Genomic DNA, 20,093 nt, shown 5'->3' with positions numbered 1-20,093 from the left:
CTCAGCAGGGAGCCTGCTTCCTCCTCTCTCCTCTCTCTCTGCCGGCCTCTCTGCCTACTTGTGATCTCTGTCTGTAAAAAAAAAAAAAAAAAAAATGTCAGGACAGAGATGCCTGGGTGGCTCAGCTGGTTAAGCAGCTGCCTACGGCTCAGGTCATGATCCCAGCGTCCTGGGTTCAAGTCCCACATCAGGCTCCTTGCTCGGCAGGGAGCCTGCTTCTCCCTCTGCCTCTGTTTGCCAGTGCTCACTCTCCCTCTCTCTCTCTGACAAATAAATAAATAAAATCTTAAAAAAAAAATGTCATGGCATACAAAGAAAAGTACCACATTCAAAGGGAAAAACAAAACAAAACAAAACAAAACATCAACAGAAACTGTCCCTGAATAAGACCTAATGGCAGATCTACTAGACAAAGACATTAAAACAACTGTCTTAAAGATGCTCAAAGAACAGGAGGAGGATGTGAAGAAAGTTAAGAAAACAATGTGTGAGCAAAATGTAAATAATGACAAAGAGAGAAAAAAACCTAAAAGGAAATCAAAAAGAAATTCTGGAGCTGAAAAGTATATTAACTGAAATAGAAAATTCTTTTGGGTGGCTCAACAGCAGATTTGAGCAGGCAGAAGAAAGAATCAATGAACTTGAAGGCAAGATAATGGAACTTACTGAGGCTGAGGAACACACAGAAAAGAAATTGAAGAAAAGTGAACAAAGCCTAAGGGACCAGTGGAACATTGTAAAGCAGATGCATATGCTTTGCATATGCATTGTGGGCATCCCAGAAGGAGGAGAGAAAGAAAGAGGCAGCAAAAATACTTGAAGAAATAATGGCTGAAAACCTCTCAAATTGGATGAAATACATGAATATAAACATCCAAGAAGCTCTACAAACTTCAAGTAAGAGGAACTGAGATCAACACCAAGGCATAATGTAATCAAGGTTTCAAAAGCCAAAGGTGAACAGATAATCTTAAAATTAGCAAGAGAAAATTGTCCTCACATATAAGGCATCCTCAATAACGTCAGTGAGCAGATCTCTCATCAGAAACTTTAGAGGACAGAAGACAGTGAGCCAGTATTTTCAAACTGCTAAAAGGAAAAACTGTCAACCAACTATCCTGCATCTGGCAAAACTGTCCTTCAAGGCTGAGGGAGACACTGAAATATTCCCAGATAAAGAAAAACTGATAAAGATGTGATCACTACATGTGCCCTGGAGGAAATGCTCCAGGAGTCCTACAGGGTGACATGAAAGGACACTAGACAGTGTCTCAAAGCCATATAGAGAAATAAAGATCTCAAGAAAGGTGACTATGTGGGCACTTATATAAGCTAGTATTATAATAACAATCTGTCACTGCACTTTTTGTTTTCTCCATACTTAAAAGAAATTACGAGTTAAAATCTAGTATTACTGTAATGTTGGTTTATAATTCCAAGTCATGTTTCCTAAATAGTTTAAGAGACTAATGCACTTAAAAAATTATTAGCTTATGTTTGGGGCACACAATGTATAAAGATATAATTTTGTGGCATCAACAACTGAAAGGGGTGGGAATAGAGCTGTAAAGGAACAGAGTTTTTGCATGTTATTCAAGCTAAACTGTAATAAACTCAAATTAGAGTGTTATAATGTTAGGATGTTAAATGTCATCCCCACGGTAACCACAAAGAAAATAGCTATAGGATATACACAAAAGAGAATGAGAAAGGAATTTAAATGATTCACTACAAAAAAGCAACTAAACACAAAGAAGACAGTAATTCAGGAAAATGAGAGGCAAAAAAATGTATAATGCACATAGAAAACAGCACAACGAGGTAAGTTGAGTCCCTCCTTATCAGTATTACTTACATTTAAATGGATTAAACTTTCCAATCAAAAGAGAGAGATTGGCATAACAGATAAAAACATATGGTCCAACTACATGCTGTCCATAAGAGGCGAACATTATTTTTTAAAAGATTTTATTTATTTATTTGAGGGAGACAGAGCATGAGCAGAGGGAGAGGGACGAGCAGACTCCCTGCTGAGCAGGAAGTCCAATGTGGGACTCGATCCCAGGACCCCAGGACCATGACCTAAGCCAAAGGCAGATGTTTCACCAAAAGAGCCACCCAGGTGTCCCAAAAGACAAACTTTAAATTCAAAGATACAGACAGGTTGAAAGTACAAGGACAGAAAGAGATATGCAAATAGTGACCCAAAGAGAGCAGGGATAGCTATATTAATACCAGAAAAAATAGACTTTAAATAAAAAATGGTTACTAGAGACAAAGGATGACATGTATGTGACACATACAGCAACTGTCATACAACACTTATAAACACTTACACACCTAATGACAGACCATCAAAATATATGAAGAAAAAAATGACAGAATTGAAGGGATAAATAGACAATTCTACAATAATAGTTCCACTCACAATAACTGGTAGAACAGCCACAGAGAAGATAAGGAAACAGAGGACTTAAACAGCACAAGAAACCAATGAGATCCAACAGACACACAGAGCACCACCCACAACAACCACATACACTTACACATGGGACATTTTCCAGGACAGACCATATCTTAGGCCACAAATTAAGGCTCAAGATATATCAAAAAATAGTTATTATACCACGCATCTTCACTGACTACAACAGGATGAAGTTAGAAATCAATAACAAAAGGAAAACTGGGGGGGGGGGTGCCTGGGTGGCTTAGTGGATTAAGCCTCTGCCTTTGGCTCAGGTCATGATCCCAGGGTCCTGGGATCGAGCCCCGCGTCAGGCTCTCCTCAGCAGAGAGCCTGCTTCCCCCTCTTTCTCTCTGCCTGCTTGTGATCTCTCTCTCTCTCTCAAATAAATAAATCCTTAAAAAATTAATTAATTAGGGGTGCCTGGGTGGCTCAGTGGGTTAAGCCGCTGCCTTCGGCTCAGGTCATGATCTCAGGGTCCTGGGATCGAGTCCCACATCAGGCTCTCTGCTCAGCAGGGAGCCTGCTTCCTCCTCTCTCTCTGCCTGCCTCTCTGCCTACTTGTGATCTCTCTCTGTCAAATAAATAAATAAAATCTTTTAAAAAAATTAATTAATTAAAATAAAATAAAGCTTTGATTAAAAAAAAAAAAAAAGGAAAACTGGAGGGGCCCCTGGGTGGCTCAGAGGGTTAAAGCCTCTGCCTTCGGCTCAGGTCATGATCCCAGGGTCCTGGGATTGAGCTCTGCATCGGGCTCTCTCCTTGGTGTGGAGCCTGCTTCCTCCTCTTTCCTCTCTGCCTACCTCTCTGCCTACTTGTGATCTCTCTCTGTTGAAAAATAAATAAAATCTTAAAAAAAAAAAAAGGACAATTGGAAAATTCACTAAACTGTGGAAAATGAATTATTTTAAAATGATCAAAGGATCAAAGAATAAATCAAAAGAGAATTTAGAAATTATTTAGAGATGAATGAAAATGAAAACACAATATATCACAACTTATAGGATGCAGCAAAAGCTGCAATAAAGGGGAATTTTTTAAAAATTTTATTTATTTACTTGACAGAGATCACAGGTAGGCAGAAAGACAGGCAGAGAGAGAGAGGAGGAAGCAGGCTCCCCGCTGAGCAGAGAGCCTGATGTGGCGCTCAATCCCAGGACCCTGAGATCATGACCTGAGCTGAAGGCAGAGGCTTAACCCCCTGAGCCACCCAGGCGCCACTAAAGGGGAATTTAATAGCTATAAATATTAAGAAACAAGAAAGACCTGAAATCAATAACCTAACTTTACAACTTAAAGAACTGCAAGAACAGATTAAACCCCAAGGTGAAAAAAAGAAGATGATGATAAATATCAGAATAGAGATAAAGGAAATAAATAGGGAAACAGTAGAGAAAACTGATAAAACCAAAAGTTAGTTTTTCAAAAAAATTTTTAAAAAATTGACAAGTTTTCACTAGGTAGACTAAGAAAAAAAGAGAAAACTCAAAGTAATAAAATCAGAAATGAGAGTGGGGACTTTGTTCTACAAAAATAAGAAGAATTACAAAAGAGTACTATGAATTACAAAAGAGTACTATACACCAACAAATTGGATAACCTAGACGAAACATAAAAGTTCAATCAACAATCACAAAACCCATCAAGATTAAATCACCAAGAAATAGAAAATCTGAATAGCCCTAAAACTAATAAGGAGATTGAATCAATAATTCTTCTCACAACAAAGAAGAGCCCCAGATTATTAACTTCATGAGTGAATTCTACCAAACATTTAAAGAAGAACCAACACCAATCCTTCCCAAACTTTTCCAAAAAAATGAAGAGGATGGAACACCACTTCCTAACTCATTCTGAGGCCAGCATTACCCTGATACCAAAGCCAGACAGAGATACAAGAAAAAGATAGACCAACAACCCTTATGAATATCGATGTAAAAACCCTCAACAACATAGTAATAATATTTTAAAAGGACTATATACCATGACCAAGTGGGATTTATTCCTGGCATGCAAGTATGGGTCCATACCTGGAAACTGATCAATGTAATATGCCACATCAACGCCAGGAGGGAGGAAAAAAAAACAGAGGATCATGTCGAAAATCATTTGACAATATTTAACACCCTTTCATGATAAAAAAAAAAAAACCACTCAGCAAACTAAGAACAGATGGAAATTACCTCCACATAATAAAAACCATATAAGAAAACCCACAGAGGGGTGCCTGGGTGGCTCAGTGGGTTAAAGCCTCTGCCTTTGGCTCAGGTAGTGATCTCAGGGTCCTGGGATCGAGCCCCACATCAGGCTCTCTGCTCAGCAGGAAGCCTACTTCCCTTCCTCTCTCTGCCTGCCTCTCTGCCTACTTGTGATCTCTGTCTGTCAAATGAATAAATAAAATCTTAAAAAAAAAAAAAAAGAAAAGAAAACCCACAGAAAGACTGAGAGCATTTCCTCTAAGATGAGGAACAAGGCAAGGTTGTTTGCTTTCACCACTTCTATTCAACATGGTACCAGAAGTTCTGGTCAGAGCAATTAGGCAAGAAAAAAAAAAAGGCATCTACATTGGACAGAAGAAGTAAATTTATCTCTGCAGACGATATGATTTTATGTATAGAAAACTCACCATTTATGTGTAGAGTCCACACCTAAAAAAACAAAAACAAAAAACAAAACAAACAAAAACAAAAACAAAAACAAACCCTCCAAACAACTGTTAGAACTTTGTAACTCAGCAGCGTAGCAGGATACAACATCAACACACAAAAATTAGCCATATTTCTACACATGAACAATCTGAAAAGGAAATTACAAAAACAATTCTATTCATAGTAGCATCAAAAAGAATAAAATATTCAGGAATTAACAAAGAAGATGAAGGACTCATACAGTGAAAACAATAAAACACTGCTGAAATCAATTTAAAAATAAATAAATAAATGGAAATACATCTCATGTTTGTGGATTGGAAGATTTACCAAAACTACTCAAAGAGATCTACAGATTCAATGTAATTCCTATCAAAATCCCAAAGACCTTTTTTTAGAAATAGAAAAATGCATCCCAAAATTCATACAAAATCTCAAGAGACCCCAAATAGCCAAAACAATCTTGAAAAAAGAACATATGTGGAGGCCCCATACTTCCTGATTTCACAAATGACTACAAAGCTACACTAATCAAAACTGTGTGTACTAGCATAGGACAGACATAGAGACAAAGAGAATAGAGTCGTGAGCCCAGAAACAAACCCTTGCAAATATGGTCAAATTATTTTGGACAAGCACACCAAGAACATTCAATGGAGAATGTAAATGAGAGTGGGGACATTGTTCTACAAAAATAAGAATAATTACAAAAGAGTACTATGAATTACAAAAGAGTACTATACACCAACAAATTGGATAGTCTAGATGAAACATAAAAGTTCAATCAACAATCACAAAACCCATCAAGATTAAATCACCAAGAAATAGAAAATCTGAATAGTCTTAAAACTAATAAGGAAGTCTATTCCCAGATAGTGCTGGGAAAACTGGGCATTCACAAGCAGAAAAATGAAGGTGGACCCCTACATTGCACCATTTATAAAAATTAACTCAAGGACCTAATCAAGGTATCAAGGACCTAAATGTAAGACCTACAACAATAAAACTCTTTGAAGGAGACACAGGACGAAACTTCACAATATAGTATTTGACAGCTATTTCTTGGATATGACAACAAAGGCATAGGTAACAAAAGAAAAAAAATTTACATTGGACTATGAAAACTTAGAAATTTTGTGCATCGAAAGACACTATCAACAGAGTAAAAAGGGAACCCATAAAAATGAGGAAATATTTAAAAATCATATATCTGAAAAGGATTACTATCCAGAGTATATAGAGAATTCCTAAAACTCAACAAGAAGAAAAAATTAACAACCTAATTTAAAAATGGGCAAAAGACCTGAATAGGCGTTTTACTAAAGATGATACACAGATGGTCAGTAAGCACATGAAAAGATGATCAATATCACTAAACATTAGGGGAATAAGAATCAAAACTACACTGAGATACCACCTCACACCCATTAGGATGGCTATTATACAAACAAAACAAAACAAAAAACTGAGAAAACAATAGGTATCAGTGAGGATGTAGAGAAAGTGCGCTTATGCACTCTTAGTGGGAGTGCAAAATGGTGGAATAAGTACAGTGGTTCCTCAAAAAATTAAAAATTACTGTAAGATCTAGCAATTTGCCTTGGGGTATGTACTCAAAAGAACTGAAAGCAGGGCTTCACAGAGCTCTTTATACACCCGTGTTTATAGCAGCATTACTCACAATGGCTAGAACACGGAAGCAAACCCAGTTGCTTGCCTCCTCTGGCAGATGAATGGTAAGCAAAATGTGGTACATACATCCAACCTTGAAAAGGAAGAAAAGTGCAACATGCTAAAACCAGGAGGAATGTTGAAGACATTATGTTAAATGAAATAAGCCAGTGACAAAAAGATAAATTCTGTGATTCAACTCACGTGAAGTACCCAGAGCAGTCAGATCATAGAGACAGAGAGCATAACGGTGGCTGTTGGGAGCGGTGGGGAGGGGCGAGTGCGAAGTGACTGGGATGGATGGCAGTCATGCCGCACAAGCACACGAATGTATTTAATACCACTGTACTGTCTAATCGGAAATTGCTAAGATGGTAAGCTTTATGCTAAATTTTATCACAATAATTAAAAATATTTGTACTATTCACTGTAGGAAATGTCTTTCTCAATTAAAAAAGTACATAAAAAGAAAAAATCAGGTGGATTATGAACCTAAATGCAAAGGCTAATAAAAACGGCTTTTAAACATAACACATGAGAATACTTCATGAGCTTGACGTAAGGAAAGCTTTCTTAAACAGTACACAGAAAGCACTAACCATAAAGACAAAGATGGGTAAATTATGCTACATTAAAAATTAGGAACTTCTTATTTGTCAGAAGACATCATGAGGAGAGTAAAAAGGTAACACAAAGAGGGAGAAGGCCTCTGTGACAGGCTTGTAACTGGAGTTTATCAAGATGTCCTATAAATTAGTCAGAGAAAGACAGAGCACTCCATATGAAAATGGGTAAGAAACCTGAAAAAAGATCTTTTACCAAAGAGAAACTCCTAGTAGCCAATGATGACTTAAAAAGCTATTCCATCTCATCAGTAGTCAGGAAAACAGAAACCAAAATTCTACCGAGATACCATTATGTCCCCGCCAGAATGGTTGCTCTGAAAAGCCTGGGGTCCCCATGTAGGTGAGGCTGTGCAATGGCAGGACCCTCCCGTGTGTGCTCCCAGTGGTGTGACTTTGAAAAGCAACTCAGTGCTGCTTCCTGAAGCTGAGGAGACCATCCTGCGCCCAGGGCCCAGCGGACATGCTCAGTGGAGCAGCGTGCCACACCCCAGATGCTGTCCACAGTGGGACGCGGGCGAAGGAAGACAAAGCCCGAGCCACACAGGACAGTGGTAGAGCTAAGACTTGGGGTGGAGGGAGTGCATCAGACAACCCCTAACTCATGGTTCCAAAGGAAAGCCACTGAGGCACTGAGGTGGAAAGGAAACCAAGGCAGTAAGTAGTAACTCCAGAAGTCAGGGCAGAGGTTACTTTTGGCAGCGGGAAGGGGTTCTGATGGGGAAAGGGCACACAGCACTTCTGGAAATTTTACACTATGACACAGGTGATGGTTATACCAGAGCTTCCCTTAAAATAACTTATGTGAAGCATTTTAATGCATTTTTTAATGCATCTCCATGCACCCTCTGTATTTTTAATTTTTGACATTCATTTTTAAAAATTTTGTTCTTGCTTTTTATTTATTTTTTAAAAAGATTTTATTTATTTGCCAGGGATAGAGAGAGAGAGTACACACAAGCAGGCAGAGAGGCAGGCAGAGAGGCAGGCAGAGGCAGCGAGAGAAGCAGGCTCCCTGCTGAACAAGGAGCCCGATGCGGGACTCGATCCCAGGATCTTGGGATCATGACCTGAGCCGAAGGCAGCGGCTTAACCAACTGAGCCACCCAGGCGTCCCTTTTTCTTGCTTTTTAAAACGATTTTATTTATTTGAGAGAGAAAGAGAGAGAGAGCATGAGTAGGGGGAGCAGCAGAGGGAAAAGCAGACTCTCCCCGCAGAGCAGGGAGCCCAGACCCCAATGCAGAATTTGATCCCAGGGCATTGCGATCATGACTTGAGGCAAAGGCAGATGCTTCACCGACTGAGCCACCTGGGTCCCCTATTCTTGCTTTTACCAAGAACCCAAGAAATCCATGAACTCCCCTCACCAAACTATAGGTGGTGTCCCTGTGAGAAGAACCTGACTTTTCAGAAGCCGGAGGACCCATGATATCCTGTGTGCGCCATGGAGCGAGCTCCCAGCTACGTGCCTGTTTAAGGCTGGTCAGGGCCCAGTGCTCCCTGAACATACATCCAAGCCAGGTGAGCGAGGAACGGAGAAGAAAGGGGGGAAGGACTTACAGGCAGGAAAGAGCTAACAGGCAGCCTGGCTCTGAAATAAAAACGCACCCCCAGAAGGGCTGAAGTCCTCTCCATCTCTCCTCTGTTCACCCGAATGCTGTGGCTCTCCATCACTGTGATTCAAACACCAAAGCAGATCAAACTTGCATCAATGAGTTATTTCCACGAAAGCCTCTGGGTCGGGGAGCAAGACTTACTCCCTCACAAGGACAATAATGACAGTGCCTGCTGCATCCCACCTCCACAAACGATCTGTGAGGGTCAATGCTGGAGCCCAGCAGTGGCGGTGGGGGCCGCAGGGGACAGTCCCTGAATGGCCACATGGGAAGGAGTCATCTCAGGCCAGCCAGGCTGTGGAGCACTGGGCTGGGCTCGGCTCCCCTAGTGCCCAGCAGGACCTGGGCCAAGTGGGGGCTGTGAGGCAAAGGCAGAGGAGGGCTCGCACCCCCTGTCCTAGGTGATGTCCCAAAGGGCAGGACTGACAGTACACCACCAGGACGAACAACTGCTGTGCAAAACATGCCACAGGCTCGTTCCACACTGCTGCTCTGAGGAGCGTGGGGCTGCCGCTCGGCCAGGATGCAAAAGGGACCTTATGTGACTGAGAGGTCAGAACCGTCTCGTTCTTCTAGATCAACAGGTGATGCTCTCCACCCCCTCTTATTACAGAGAGGGGAATACAGGGCTTGCTGCCTCGCAGCACTCCCATGACACACTGCCCACCCTAATAAGAGAGAAACAGTTGCTCTCAAACAGTGTCAAGAATTCCCTAGAAACACGACTGTCTGTCACCTTTATGGTACCTTACCTGCCAAAATTGGTATCAGAGGAAGCTCCAAAGTACAAAATAGTTGCCATAATCCATAAACCTGTTTTGTAGGAAGAAATGATACCAATGTTACTTTTAAATTATTTCTGTCTGCACTGGGCTGAACAGCCTACTTGATAGCACTGAGGTGGAATCCAGGCAACTTCCACCCAACAGCCACCCTCCTGTCATCCTCCTTCCTAGTAGAACTCCTATTTCTTTCAAATATCCTATTTCCTTACCAAGACCTCACAGAGATATTTAGAAATATAGGGTAGGCCAAGCCCCATTCCCAATTCTCTTTATCTTTCTCATTTTTAAAAATTTTAAAAATATTTATTTGAGAGAGAGAGCACATACACACAAGGGGAGCAGCAGAGGGAGAGGGAGAGGGAGAAGAAGACTCCCCATAGAGCCAGGAGCCCAACGAGGGGCTCAATCTCAGGACCCTGAGATCAGGACCTGAGCCGAAGGCAGACACTTCACCAACTGAGCCACCCAGGGCCCCCAAATCTTTCTCATTTTTAAGTGTGATGAAGGTATTGTAAACTTTTTTTTTAAAGATTTTATTTATTTATTTGACAGACATAGATCACAAGTAGGCAGAGAGGCAGGCAGAGAGAGAGTGGGGGAAGCAGGCTCCCCGCCAAGCAGAGAGCCTGATGTGGGGCCTGATCCCAGGATCCAGAGATCATGACTCTAGCCGAAGGCAGAGGCCCAACCCACTGAGCCACCGAGGCGCCCCAGTGTTTTAAACTTTTAATCTTCCATTTAACTTCAGAATAGGTTTACTGAATTCCCAAAAGTATAGCTAGAATTTTCATTGGTTTTTTAATTGGCTTTAGAAATTAATGTGGGGAAAGGTGAAATCTTTATATGAGGTCACCAGGTCACCTCCTCCCAGAGTATGAAACGTCTCTGCATTTATTCAGACTGTCTCCATGCCTCTTCTCAGGGCTTTTGTCATGTGTGTCCCTTCCTGCTGCCATCCAAAAGCCCTCTGCCTCACCTGCACCTCCACCGTGCCCTCACTAGAGTTCTCCCGGCCCCAAGCCCTGAACTTTGCCCCAGCCCTTTCGGGGAAGGGCTGACGTGCTCCAAGCCACCACCTAGCTCCTCCTCAGTTCTTGGGCTGTGTCAGTAGGGAAGAAAAAAGGGCTTCCTCTCTCCCGCTGGACCCCTCCCAGCAGCCCATAGTCCTGGGCCTGCGGCCACAGTGCCTCAAGCCCAGCTCCTGACCAGCAGCCTCTGCAGGGCCTTGACTCTCCCCGGAGCCTGGTGACAGATTCCCCTCCAGGCCCAAAGGTGGAAAAGCTTCCAGGCAGTGCCTGTCCCCTGATGCTTCTCTGTCCCTTACTGGCCCTTCACTCCTGGCCTTGCATCCACACACAGTCCCTTCCTTCAACTCTTCTTGACTGTTCCTGTGAATGCCCTCTTCTTCCCAACGAGACTGAGGAGAGCTGTGTCCATCTTACTATTAAACTAAAATAAATGCTCTGCTTTTATGTCAATGGCAACATTAGAAACATTCCAGCTGAGGAGCACCTAGGTGGCTCAGTGGGTTAAACATCTGACTTTGGCTCAGTTCATGATCTCAGGGTCATGATCACAGCGTCCTGGGATGGAGCCCCCTCAGTGGGGAGTCTGCTGGAGAATTTTTCTCCCTCTCCATCTGCCCCTCCCCCTACTCATGCACTCCCTTTCTCTCTAATAAATAAATAAATAAAAACTTCTTTAATAAAAGAAATATTTCAATTCATTTGGTAGCTTTTTAAAAATGCTACAGTTAGGGACGCCTGGGTGGCTCAGTTGGTTGAGCAGCTGCCTTTGGCTCAGGTCATGATCCCAGCGTGCTGGGATCGAGTCCCACATGGGGCTCCTTGCTCAGCGGGGAGCCTGCTTCTCCCTCTGCCTCTGCCTGCCATTCTGTCTGCCTGTGCTCACTCTCTATCCCTGACAAATAAATAAATAAAATTTAAAAAAAAATGCTACAGTTATTAGCCTACAGAAAACATTTTTTAAAAACTCTAAGTCCGGGGCGCCTGGATGGCTCAGTGGGTTGGGCCTCTACCTTCGGCTCGGGTCATGATCCCAGGATCCTGGGATCGAACCCCACATCGGGCTCTCTGCTCAGCAGGGAGCCTGCTTCCTCCTCTCTCTCTGCCTGCCTCTCTGCCTACTTGTGATCTATGTCTGTCAAATAAATAAATAAAATCTTTTTTAAAAAAGTTTAAAATACCTTCATCACACTTAAAAAGGAGGCAGAGGCCTCCTTGTGATCTCTTTCTGTCAAATGGATAAATAAAATCTTAAAAATAAAATAAAAATAAAAACTCCAAGTCCTTGGGGCACCTGGGTGGCTCAGTTGGTTAAACAACTGCCTTCGGCTCCAATCATGATCCCAGTTTCCTGGGATCAAGTGCCACATCAGGCTCCTTGTTCAGTGGGAGCTTGCTTACCCCTCTCCCTCTGCTGTTGCTTCACCTGCTTGTACTCTCTCTCTCTCTCTCTCTCTCTGTCAAATAAATAAATAAAATCTTAAAAAAAAAAATACCCCTCCAGGCCCCATCATGTGGCCTGTCCTTCTATGAGTGAGGCACAAGTTTACTTGGCCTGAGAATTCACTGCTCTGTTTTCTGTACAGCTGTGAGCATGGATGGGAGTAAAAGATGCTCTTGGGGAACAGTGAGCAAGAGTGCCTGCCGACCCCAAGTTACGAGATGCCTTGCCTTCAGCTGGGAGCAAAGGCCCATCGTAAGTCTGTAGAGTGTCTTCAGGTTCACACGTATATTCTGATTCTTTAAAAGATCAAAAGAATGAAAGATTAGGCAAACTTGCAGCAATGTTCATCGAAATCCAGGGAGGGACACAACCCACAGAAATGGGCACTAGCTAGGTGGCATGAGTCTTTCCATGGCAGACAAGCCACTAGCTAGGTGGCATGAGTCTTTCCATGGCAGACTGCCATGGCAGTCTTTCCAAGGCAGAATCTTTCTGTTGGCAGCCTCACCAAATACCTCCTGTGGGCAAGCTCCCACGTTACACAACAGCCTTCTTACCAGGCAAGTGCCAGCTACCTGGAGCCTCTCCCCCAAACCCGGTTTTTTCCTCATTTTGCAGGAACTGCAGAGTGTCCACGGTGCAAAGATCACATGGTGGGAGAGACAGATGCATACCCCCCACATGCCCCAGTAGGCTGAGGAGCCACGTGGCCACCCTCAGCATCCGTCCTCACCCAGACGTCAGCCCCAGAGGCCTGAGCATGGACGATCAGGGCTGCAGCCCACGACACACAGCCTGACTCTCCTTGCCGGATCACTTGCTCTGCCAAACAACTCCCCACACTCCACTTTTGGCCTCAAGGCCCCAAGCCAGAGAAACCCCAGGATGAGGAGCCAGCAGTGGGCTGATGTAGTCTGGACTTTGCACTCTCCTCATCCCCAGCCTTAGCTCTCACGCACGACTGGTATCAGGGCAGAATGTCTACTCCTGCCTGAATGAGCTTCCCACAGGACAGACCTCATGATGAGCCTCCCACTATGAGTGGTTTTCCAACCAGGGCTCCGCCAGGACAAGACCGAGCTCCAAGGGGGACCAGCACCTTCCCAAAAGAGCCCCTGACACAGCTACCCTTCTACCCCACACCTTCCTTCGAAATCTCACCCTTCCCTCCAGCTCCCGTGCTGCTCCCTTGGCCCAGACTTCTCCTGCATTCTCTGATAATTCCCATCACCTCTTCAGCCAGCACAGAGTGGGCCTGACTCTCCCCTCCCACCCCTCACGCACTGCAGGCCTTCACAGTGGACACATTTCAAGTCAAGAGATTCAAGTGCAAGTTTGCAGGGGCTGCTGCTTTTCTTCCTGCAGTGTGCCGAGGGCCCTGGGTGAGGCAACAGCACACGGGCAGTGGTAGGATGGGCAGGGTCCCCAGCACCGTGAGCAGCTGCTCCAGCCTGGGTGTGGGGCCCTGGCTCCTTGACAGGGAGAAAACACCTCTGTGGCTGCTGCTCTGTTACCGTGGCTACTCCCGTCCCCAGATGCACTAGGAAGAAACTAGACTTTAGAGACAGAAGCGCACACTTTGAACCACAGCCTCAACTTGACTTTGGGCAATGTGCATGCACATTGACCTTTCTGCACCTTGGTTTTCTCCTCTATAAACTGGAACTGGTAGTGCGGAGGTGGGCACATCCCTATTTCAGGGATAGTGTCTCGGCTACTCTTTGAGGAAGCTCCCCTCCCAGCATCGTAAGATCAGAAGAACTCACCTTCATGTCCTATACCCCCACCAAGGGGCACACATGTGGCACAGTGAGGTAACTCCCTGTGGGTCCTCAACAAAAGTGACAAATGGCTCACTGCTGGGCCTGGGGCCTGAGGGCTCGTGTCTTCTGCAGCCTGCTACTGCTTTCCCTCTGAGTCTGTGAGCTCCCCCATATTCCTCTGACACATCTTCAAATTAAGGCGCAGTAAGTTTCTGCATTTGTGCCTTCAAGTCCTCATATGACTCAGTTCCTCCCTCACAGATGGCACAGGATGAAGGGCAGGAGCGAGCAGACCTCCCAGAGGCTCAGGGCCCTCACCTCACCAGCCACTCTGCCCCAGTGATTCCCAGCCCACGGCCAGCACTTGTGCTCCCTGAGCCCCTGTACACTCACCCACTCGTGCGTCTAGCATATTGCTGTTGATTTGCACACAGGAAGCCTCAACAGAGTGGCCCAGCTGGGGGTCCCCTTCTCGGGGACTTTGCTCCAGAGCCATGAGTACCATGGCTTCTGCAGACGTAGTTCCTAACAAATCGGTGTGTCTCCAGGACAGGCCTCGGGAAGACCCATCTGGGCACATGGAGTGAGGTGTGGCCAGAGCTTCTGTGTGGTGGCCGGGCCACCAGCACTACGAGCAGCTCATGGACACAGAGCATGTGGCTCGCTGACCCCAGAGAGTCCTTTTAGAAGAAACCTGCTGTGAACAGACTTCCCAGGGAGTTAGTTCCATGAAGGAACAGAAGTCACCCATCCTAATTCAATATCCTCCACCGGAAGCATCAGAGTAAAAAGCATTTGTACAGAATAAGTGAAAATGAATGTCAGCAATGTTCTTTTTATTACAGGACTGTGTGAAGTGGAAGAAGTTTCAAGGAAAAAATTTGGTTGACTAAGTTGGTAAACTGATCTTAACACAACTCACCACAACATTTCTTGAGGAATTCCCGTATGTGCTGTTCACGTTAACAGAGATGGAGCCTTCAAGGTATTTTGCCACTAAATCTTCAAAAGAGGGTGCAGCATCCCCAGGATCTATAAGCCAGGCAGCAATTCTGGGATCAAGCCCTACAAAATGAACAACTACAAAGAAAAAGGCCATTTGATCACTCCACAAAAACTGAAGAACCATCCTTTTCTCAAGGGTCAAAATAATAATAATAATAGCATTGCCATCTAGTTATGGAGCTGAGTGCCAAAATGATGCTCCACCATTCCTGAGGAACTCAGAGCCTTTGGTATGAGCAGCCTCCACGACCTAGGTCCCACACAGGCAATCCCCATGGGGAATTGACCCCAGACAGCCGAAGAGGGGGACTAAACTAACATGGAACTTGGACCTCTCACAAATGTTCAGAGGTGGTGATGAGAACCCTCCGGTACTCTTCTGGCCTCCTCTCCTCCATCAGGCCCCCGCCCCTGCTCCCCAGCTTTCCAACCCTGCACCTCTCACTGGGCTATCTTCCTAGGTGCTCCTAACCCCTCTTCAGGGTGTCCAGGAGCCCAAGTCTTGTGAGCTGAAGAAAGAGCATAAGTGTCCTCATTGTCAAGTTCAGGGGTGCAGAGCAGTGGGCAGTGTATGTGAGGACAGAGATGCCTGGCATTTGGGGCATTTCCCCTGATGAGAGGAAAACCTGAGAGACCCCCCCAGATCCCTGCCACACTGGGGTATGTAAAACAATGCCATCCCTGGAGCTTGGGCTGTTACTGCCCCTAAGTACTAGATTTCTTATCCAAAAACCCAGGGAAGAGGTTACTGTACATCTCTGTGAGACATATGGGAAGATGCTTTGTGAAAAACAAAAACGACATTTGCTAAGTAAGTTTTAGTGCCAGAGTATTTTAAACATTGACAGGCAAGCTATAAAAGGGGGGAACTAATAAACTGAGAGATGAATCTGAATTCTAAGAAACTGTGATTTTAAGTTACTTTACATTTTCTAGATTTATTTATTTATTTTAGAGAGAGAGAGAGAGCACAAGCAGGGGTAGAGGGAGAGAGAGAGAGAATCCCAAGCAGACTCTGCACTGAGCATAGAGCCCAATCTGGGGCTTGAACTCAGGACTCTGAGATCATGACCTGAGCTGAAATTGAGACTCGGATTCTCAACCAATAGAGCCATCAAGGTGCCCCAACTTACTTAAACATTTTGAATAATGCTACATAAAAACAAGTAGTTCGCTTTTAAACAAAATTATAGTCTTAGATCACAACACACTAAATATTATATCTTCTGGCATCTTTAAATTATGCTAAGAGATTTCTGTTTGTCAATGGATCCGGTATTGTGACTTTTTTATTTGATGTCTGGGAAGTCCCCAACGTTTGGAACCTTGGCTGGAACAACATGAGCAAGTGCTCTGGGAACTGCACCCACATTGGCTGCCCATGGTCTGACCCAACACCATGTGGCCATGCTAACTGACCTGGCAGACTAGTTCACTCTGCTTGCCTTTTCAGAGCTCTAATGGTCCAAAATTAAGGCCCTGCTAACATTCTTGAAAAGTCCTAGGGAAGGTGTGATGGCACGGGAAGGGCCTGGGAGCTGGTTCCTGTCAAGTCCTCTGCCTCACATACTCAAGCCCCCAGGACAAGACCCCACATCGAGGAGAAAATGCCAGTAGTTGAAAGAAAAAGGCCAAAAAGACAGATTTAAAAAGAGCTAAGAAAATCTGAGAAAATGATAAAAGCAATGAAAAATAAATAAATCAGAACTACAAATACGTGGAAATGAGAGGGCTTAGAAAAATAAGAACTGAACAAAGAAATGAAAGGGTTCAGGAAATAAAACAAAAAAATTCATAAATAGAAACTGAAAAAAATAAAAGTAAAAGCTGAACTGGTAACACACTAAGGCAATTGATGTGATACAGATGATGGGGAAGAGGGATATAAAAGAAGAAATGAGAGGGGCACCTGGTGGCTCAGTGGGTTAAAGCCTCTGCCTTTGGCTCAGGTCATGATCTCACGGTCCTAGGATCAAGCCCCGCATCAGGCTCTCTGCTGAGAGAATGCTCATCTGCTTCCCCTCCTTCTCTCTCTGCCTGCCTCTGCCTGCTCCTGATCTCTGTCTATCATATTTAAATAAGAAAAAAAGAAATGAGATTGGAAATAGATTCTAGATAAAGTGATAAATAGAAAAGAGCACAGAGGTAGATTCAACATATGAAATGAGTTCAAACACCACAAAAGAGGTAAACAGCCAGATATCATGTATCTCCGAAAGGAGGACCCATTACTACCTAGGGTCAGGGTCAGGGTCAGGGTCAGGGTCATGACTTAGTTTTGCCCTCCCCAAAATCAGGCCTGAAATCTGATCAAGCCTCTGGATCCAAGGGCCAATTTATAAGAAATAGAAGGGCAAGGGGCGCCTGGGTGGCTCAGTGGGTTAAAGCCTCTGCCTTCAGTTCAGGTCATGATCTCAGGGTCCTGGGATCAAGCCCCACATCAGGCTCTCTGCTCAGCAGGGAGTCTGCTTCTCCCCTCTCTCTCTGCCTGCCTCTCTGCCTACTTGTGATCTTTCTTTCTCTCTCTCTCTCTCTGTCAAATAAATAAATAAAATCTTAAAAGAAAAAAAAAGATTGTTTCTCCCACAAAAAAAAAAAAAAAGAGAGAGAGAGAGAAAGAAACAAGAAGCATATCACACCTACCCCAGCTTCAGGGTAATCTAACCCTAACTCTTGTTTGGATCCCAAGTCACATAAACCATAAGAAAATAAAAACAAACACAAATGATATTTAAAGACAAGGGGGGCAGCACACACACTGACCAGATATATCTAGTAACACTGGAAGATTACCACTAATCTGGGGGAGATGATGACTGCATCATTTTAAAAATGAAATCCTCGGGGCGCCTGGGTGGCTCAGTGGGTTAAGCCGCTGCCTTCGGCTCAGGTCATGATCTCAGGGTCCTGGGATCGAGTCCTGCATCGGGCTCTCTGCTCAGCAGGGAGCCTGCTTCCTCCTCCTCTCTCTCTCTCTCTCTGCCTGCCTCTCTGCCTACTTGTGATCTCTCTCTGTCAAGTAAATAAATAAAATCTTTAAAAAAAAAAAAAAAAGAAATCCTCATGTTCCATCACATAATTGAAATATTTACAGAGGAATCATAAGATGCTTGGAATCTACTACAAACTAACCCAGGAGGCAGGGGTTTGGAATTGTAAGGAGATACAGAGGAAAGAAGACTGGACATAAGTTGGAAACTGTTGAAGCTGGATGATGGGTACCATGTTGCCTTCCAACACCATCTCTGGCACCCAGCAAGGGCATCTGACAGTTGGCACCCCTCTGACACTGGCTACCGTGAGTGCAGAACCTGCAGGCTGAGGACTCAGCCTCACAAGACCACCCCTGCTTCAGATGCCTCCCATACCTCCCACCCACTGACTACAAATTGGGGTTCCCATGACCTCCTGCTAAGGCTTGCAGAACTGTGGAAGCACCTGTACTAACTCATGACCCATGTATCATGAAGGACACAACTCAGGATCATCCAGATAGAAGAGACACGCAGGGCAAGGTGGGAGGCAGGGGGCACAGAGCTCCCACCCGCCCAGCCCTCAGACATGCTCCCCAATCTGGGAGCCCTCCAGTTCCCCACTATCCCCTGTGCGGGGGCAGTTTATGGAGGCTCCACTGCCCGGATGCAATTGATGAGATCACTGGCCACTGCGAAAGACCACCTCTCCATCACTTCTCTGTCCCTGGGGGGTGGGGGTGGGAAACTTGAAGTCCAACTGACTAAGCCTGGCGTGGTCATTCTGTCCACTGCCCCATCCCAAAGCTGACTAGTGGTCCCCAGCTCCTAGTCCTCTCATTAGCACACAAAAGACACTCTTAGCACTCTGGGGACTGTGAGGGCCTTAGAAACCATGTGCCAGGAAGCAGGGACAAAGACTAAATATACATTTCTTATTGTATCACAGGTAATTCTGTACATGTTGGAAATTTTGTATAATCAAAACAATTTTTTTTCCTTAACCCACTGAGCCACCCAGGCACCCCTGTTTCTTTTTTTAATCTATATATTCTCTCTCCTGTATTTTTTTTCCTATAAATAGATTATAAATTCCCTACAAATTAAACTGAAGTCTAGGGGCACCTGGGTGGCTCAGTCAGTTAAGCATCTGCCTACGGCTCAGTTTTCTGAGTTTTGAAGAAAACTTTGTAGGGACGCCTGGGTGGCTCAGTTGGTTAAGCAGCTGCCTTCAGCTCAGGTCATGATCCCAGCGTCGTGGGATCGAGTCCCACATCGGGCTCCTTGCTTGGCAGGGAGCCTGCTTCTCCCTCTGCCTCTGCCTGCCTGCCTCTCTGTCTGCCTGTGCTCGCTCTCTCTCTGACAAATAAATAAATAAAATCTTAAAAAAAAAAAGAAAAAGAAAACTTTGTAAACAGTCTTCTACAGTTTGTCTCTTTTCCCCCTTTGCTTGTTTGTTTCTTCAATACCACATAGGAGTGAATCATATGGTATATGTCTTCCTCTGACTGATTTCACTTAGCATGATACTCTCTAGCTCCATCCACATCATCGCACAAGACAAGAGTCCATTCTTTTTCATGGCTGAGTACTATTCCACTGTGTGTAGCTACACCACATCTTCTTCATGGACACTTGGACTGCTTCAGTATCTTAGCTGTTGTAAATAATGACGCTATAAGCTTAGGGCTGCATGAATTCCTTTGAATTAGTATTTTGTATTCCTTGCATAAATACCCCGTAGTGCAACTGCTGGGTTACAGGGTAACTCTATTTTCAACTTTTTGAGGAAACTCCGTGCTGTTTTCCACACTGCCTGCACCAGCTGACATTTCCACCAGTGCACGACGGTTCCTTTTTCCATATCCTCACCAACACCTGTTGTTTCCTGTGTTGTTGATTCCATCCGTTCTGACAGGTGTATCTCATTGTGGTCTCATTGTGGTTTTGATGATGAGTGATGCTGAGGATATTTTCATGTGCCTGGACTTTACTTATTTTTCTTTTTTTTTTTTAATTATTTATTCATCAGAGACAGAGCGCGCACGCAAGCCGGGGAGCAGCAGGCAGAGGGAA

General features: G+C 44.3%; 1 protein-coding gene across 1 annotated transcript in view; it reads right to left on the bottom strand.

The window, feature by feature from the left end:
• POLN (DNA polymerase nu) overlaps positions 1-14,049 on the bottom strand; it is a 114,262-nt gene extending 100,213 nt beyond the window's left edge. Inside the window, exons 1-3 of the mRNA XM_044225950.1 lie at positions 14,044-14,049; positions 9,776-9,836; positions 9,016-9,080 (exon numbers count right to left, since the gene is read on the bottom strand). Of these exons, the coding sequence (XP_044081885.1) occupies positions 9,016-9,080; positions 9,776-9,836; positions 14,044-14,049 (132 nt within the window). The remainder of the gene's footprint in view (positions 1-9,015; positions 9,081-9,775; positions 9,837-14,043) is intronic.
• Positions 14,050-20,093: the final 6,044 nt, after the last annotated feature.

This window comes from Neovison vison, chromosome 11 (assembly GCF_020171115.1).
Source record: "Neovison vison isolate M4711 chromosome 11, ASM_NN_V1, whole genome shotgun sequence".
Classification (NCBI taxonomy): domain Eukaryota; kingdom Metazoa; phylum Chordata; class Mammalia; order Carnivora; family Mustelidae; genus Neogale; species Neogale vison.
The sequence above is the reverse complement of the archived record's forward strand: the minus strand, read 5'-3'. Positions and strand labels throughout refer to the sequence as shown.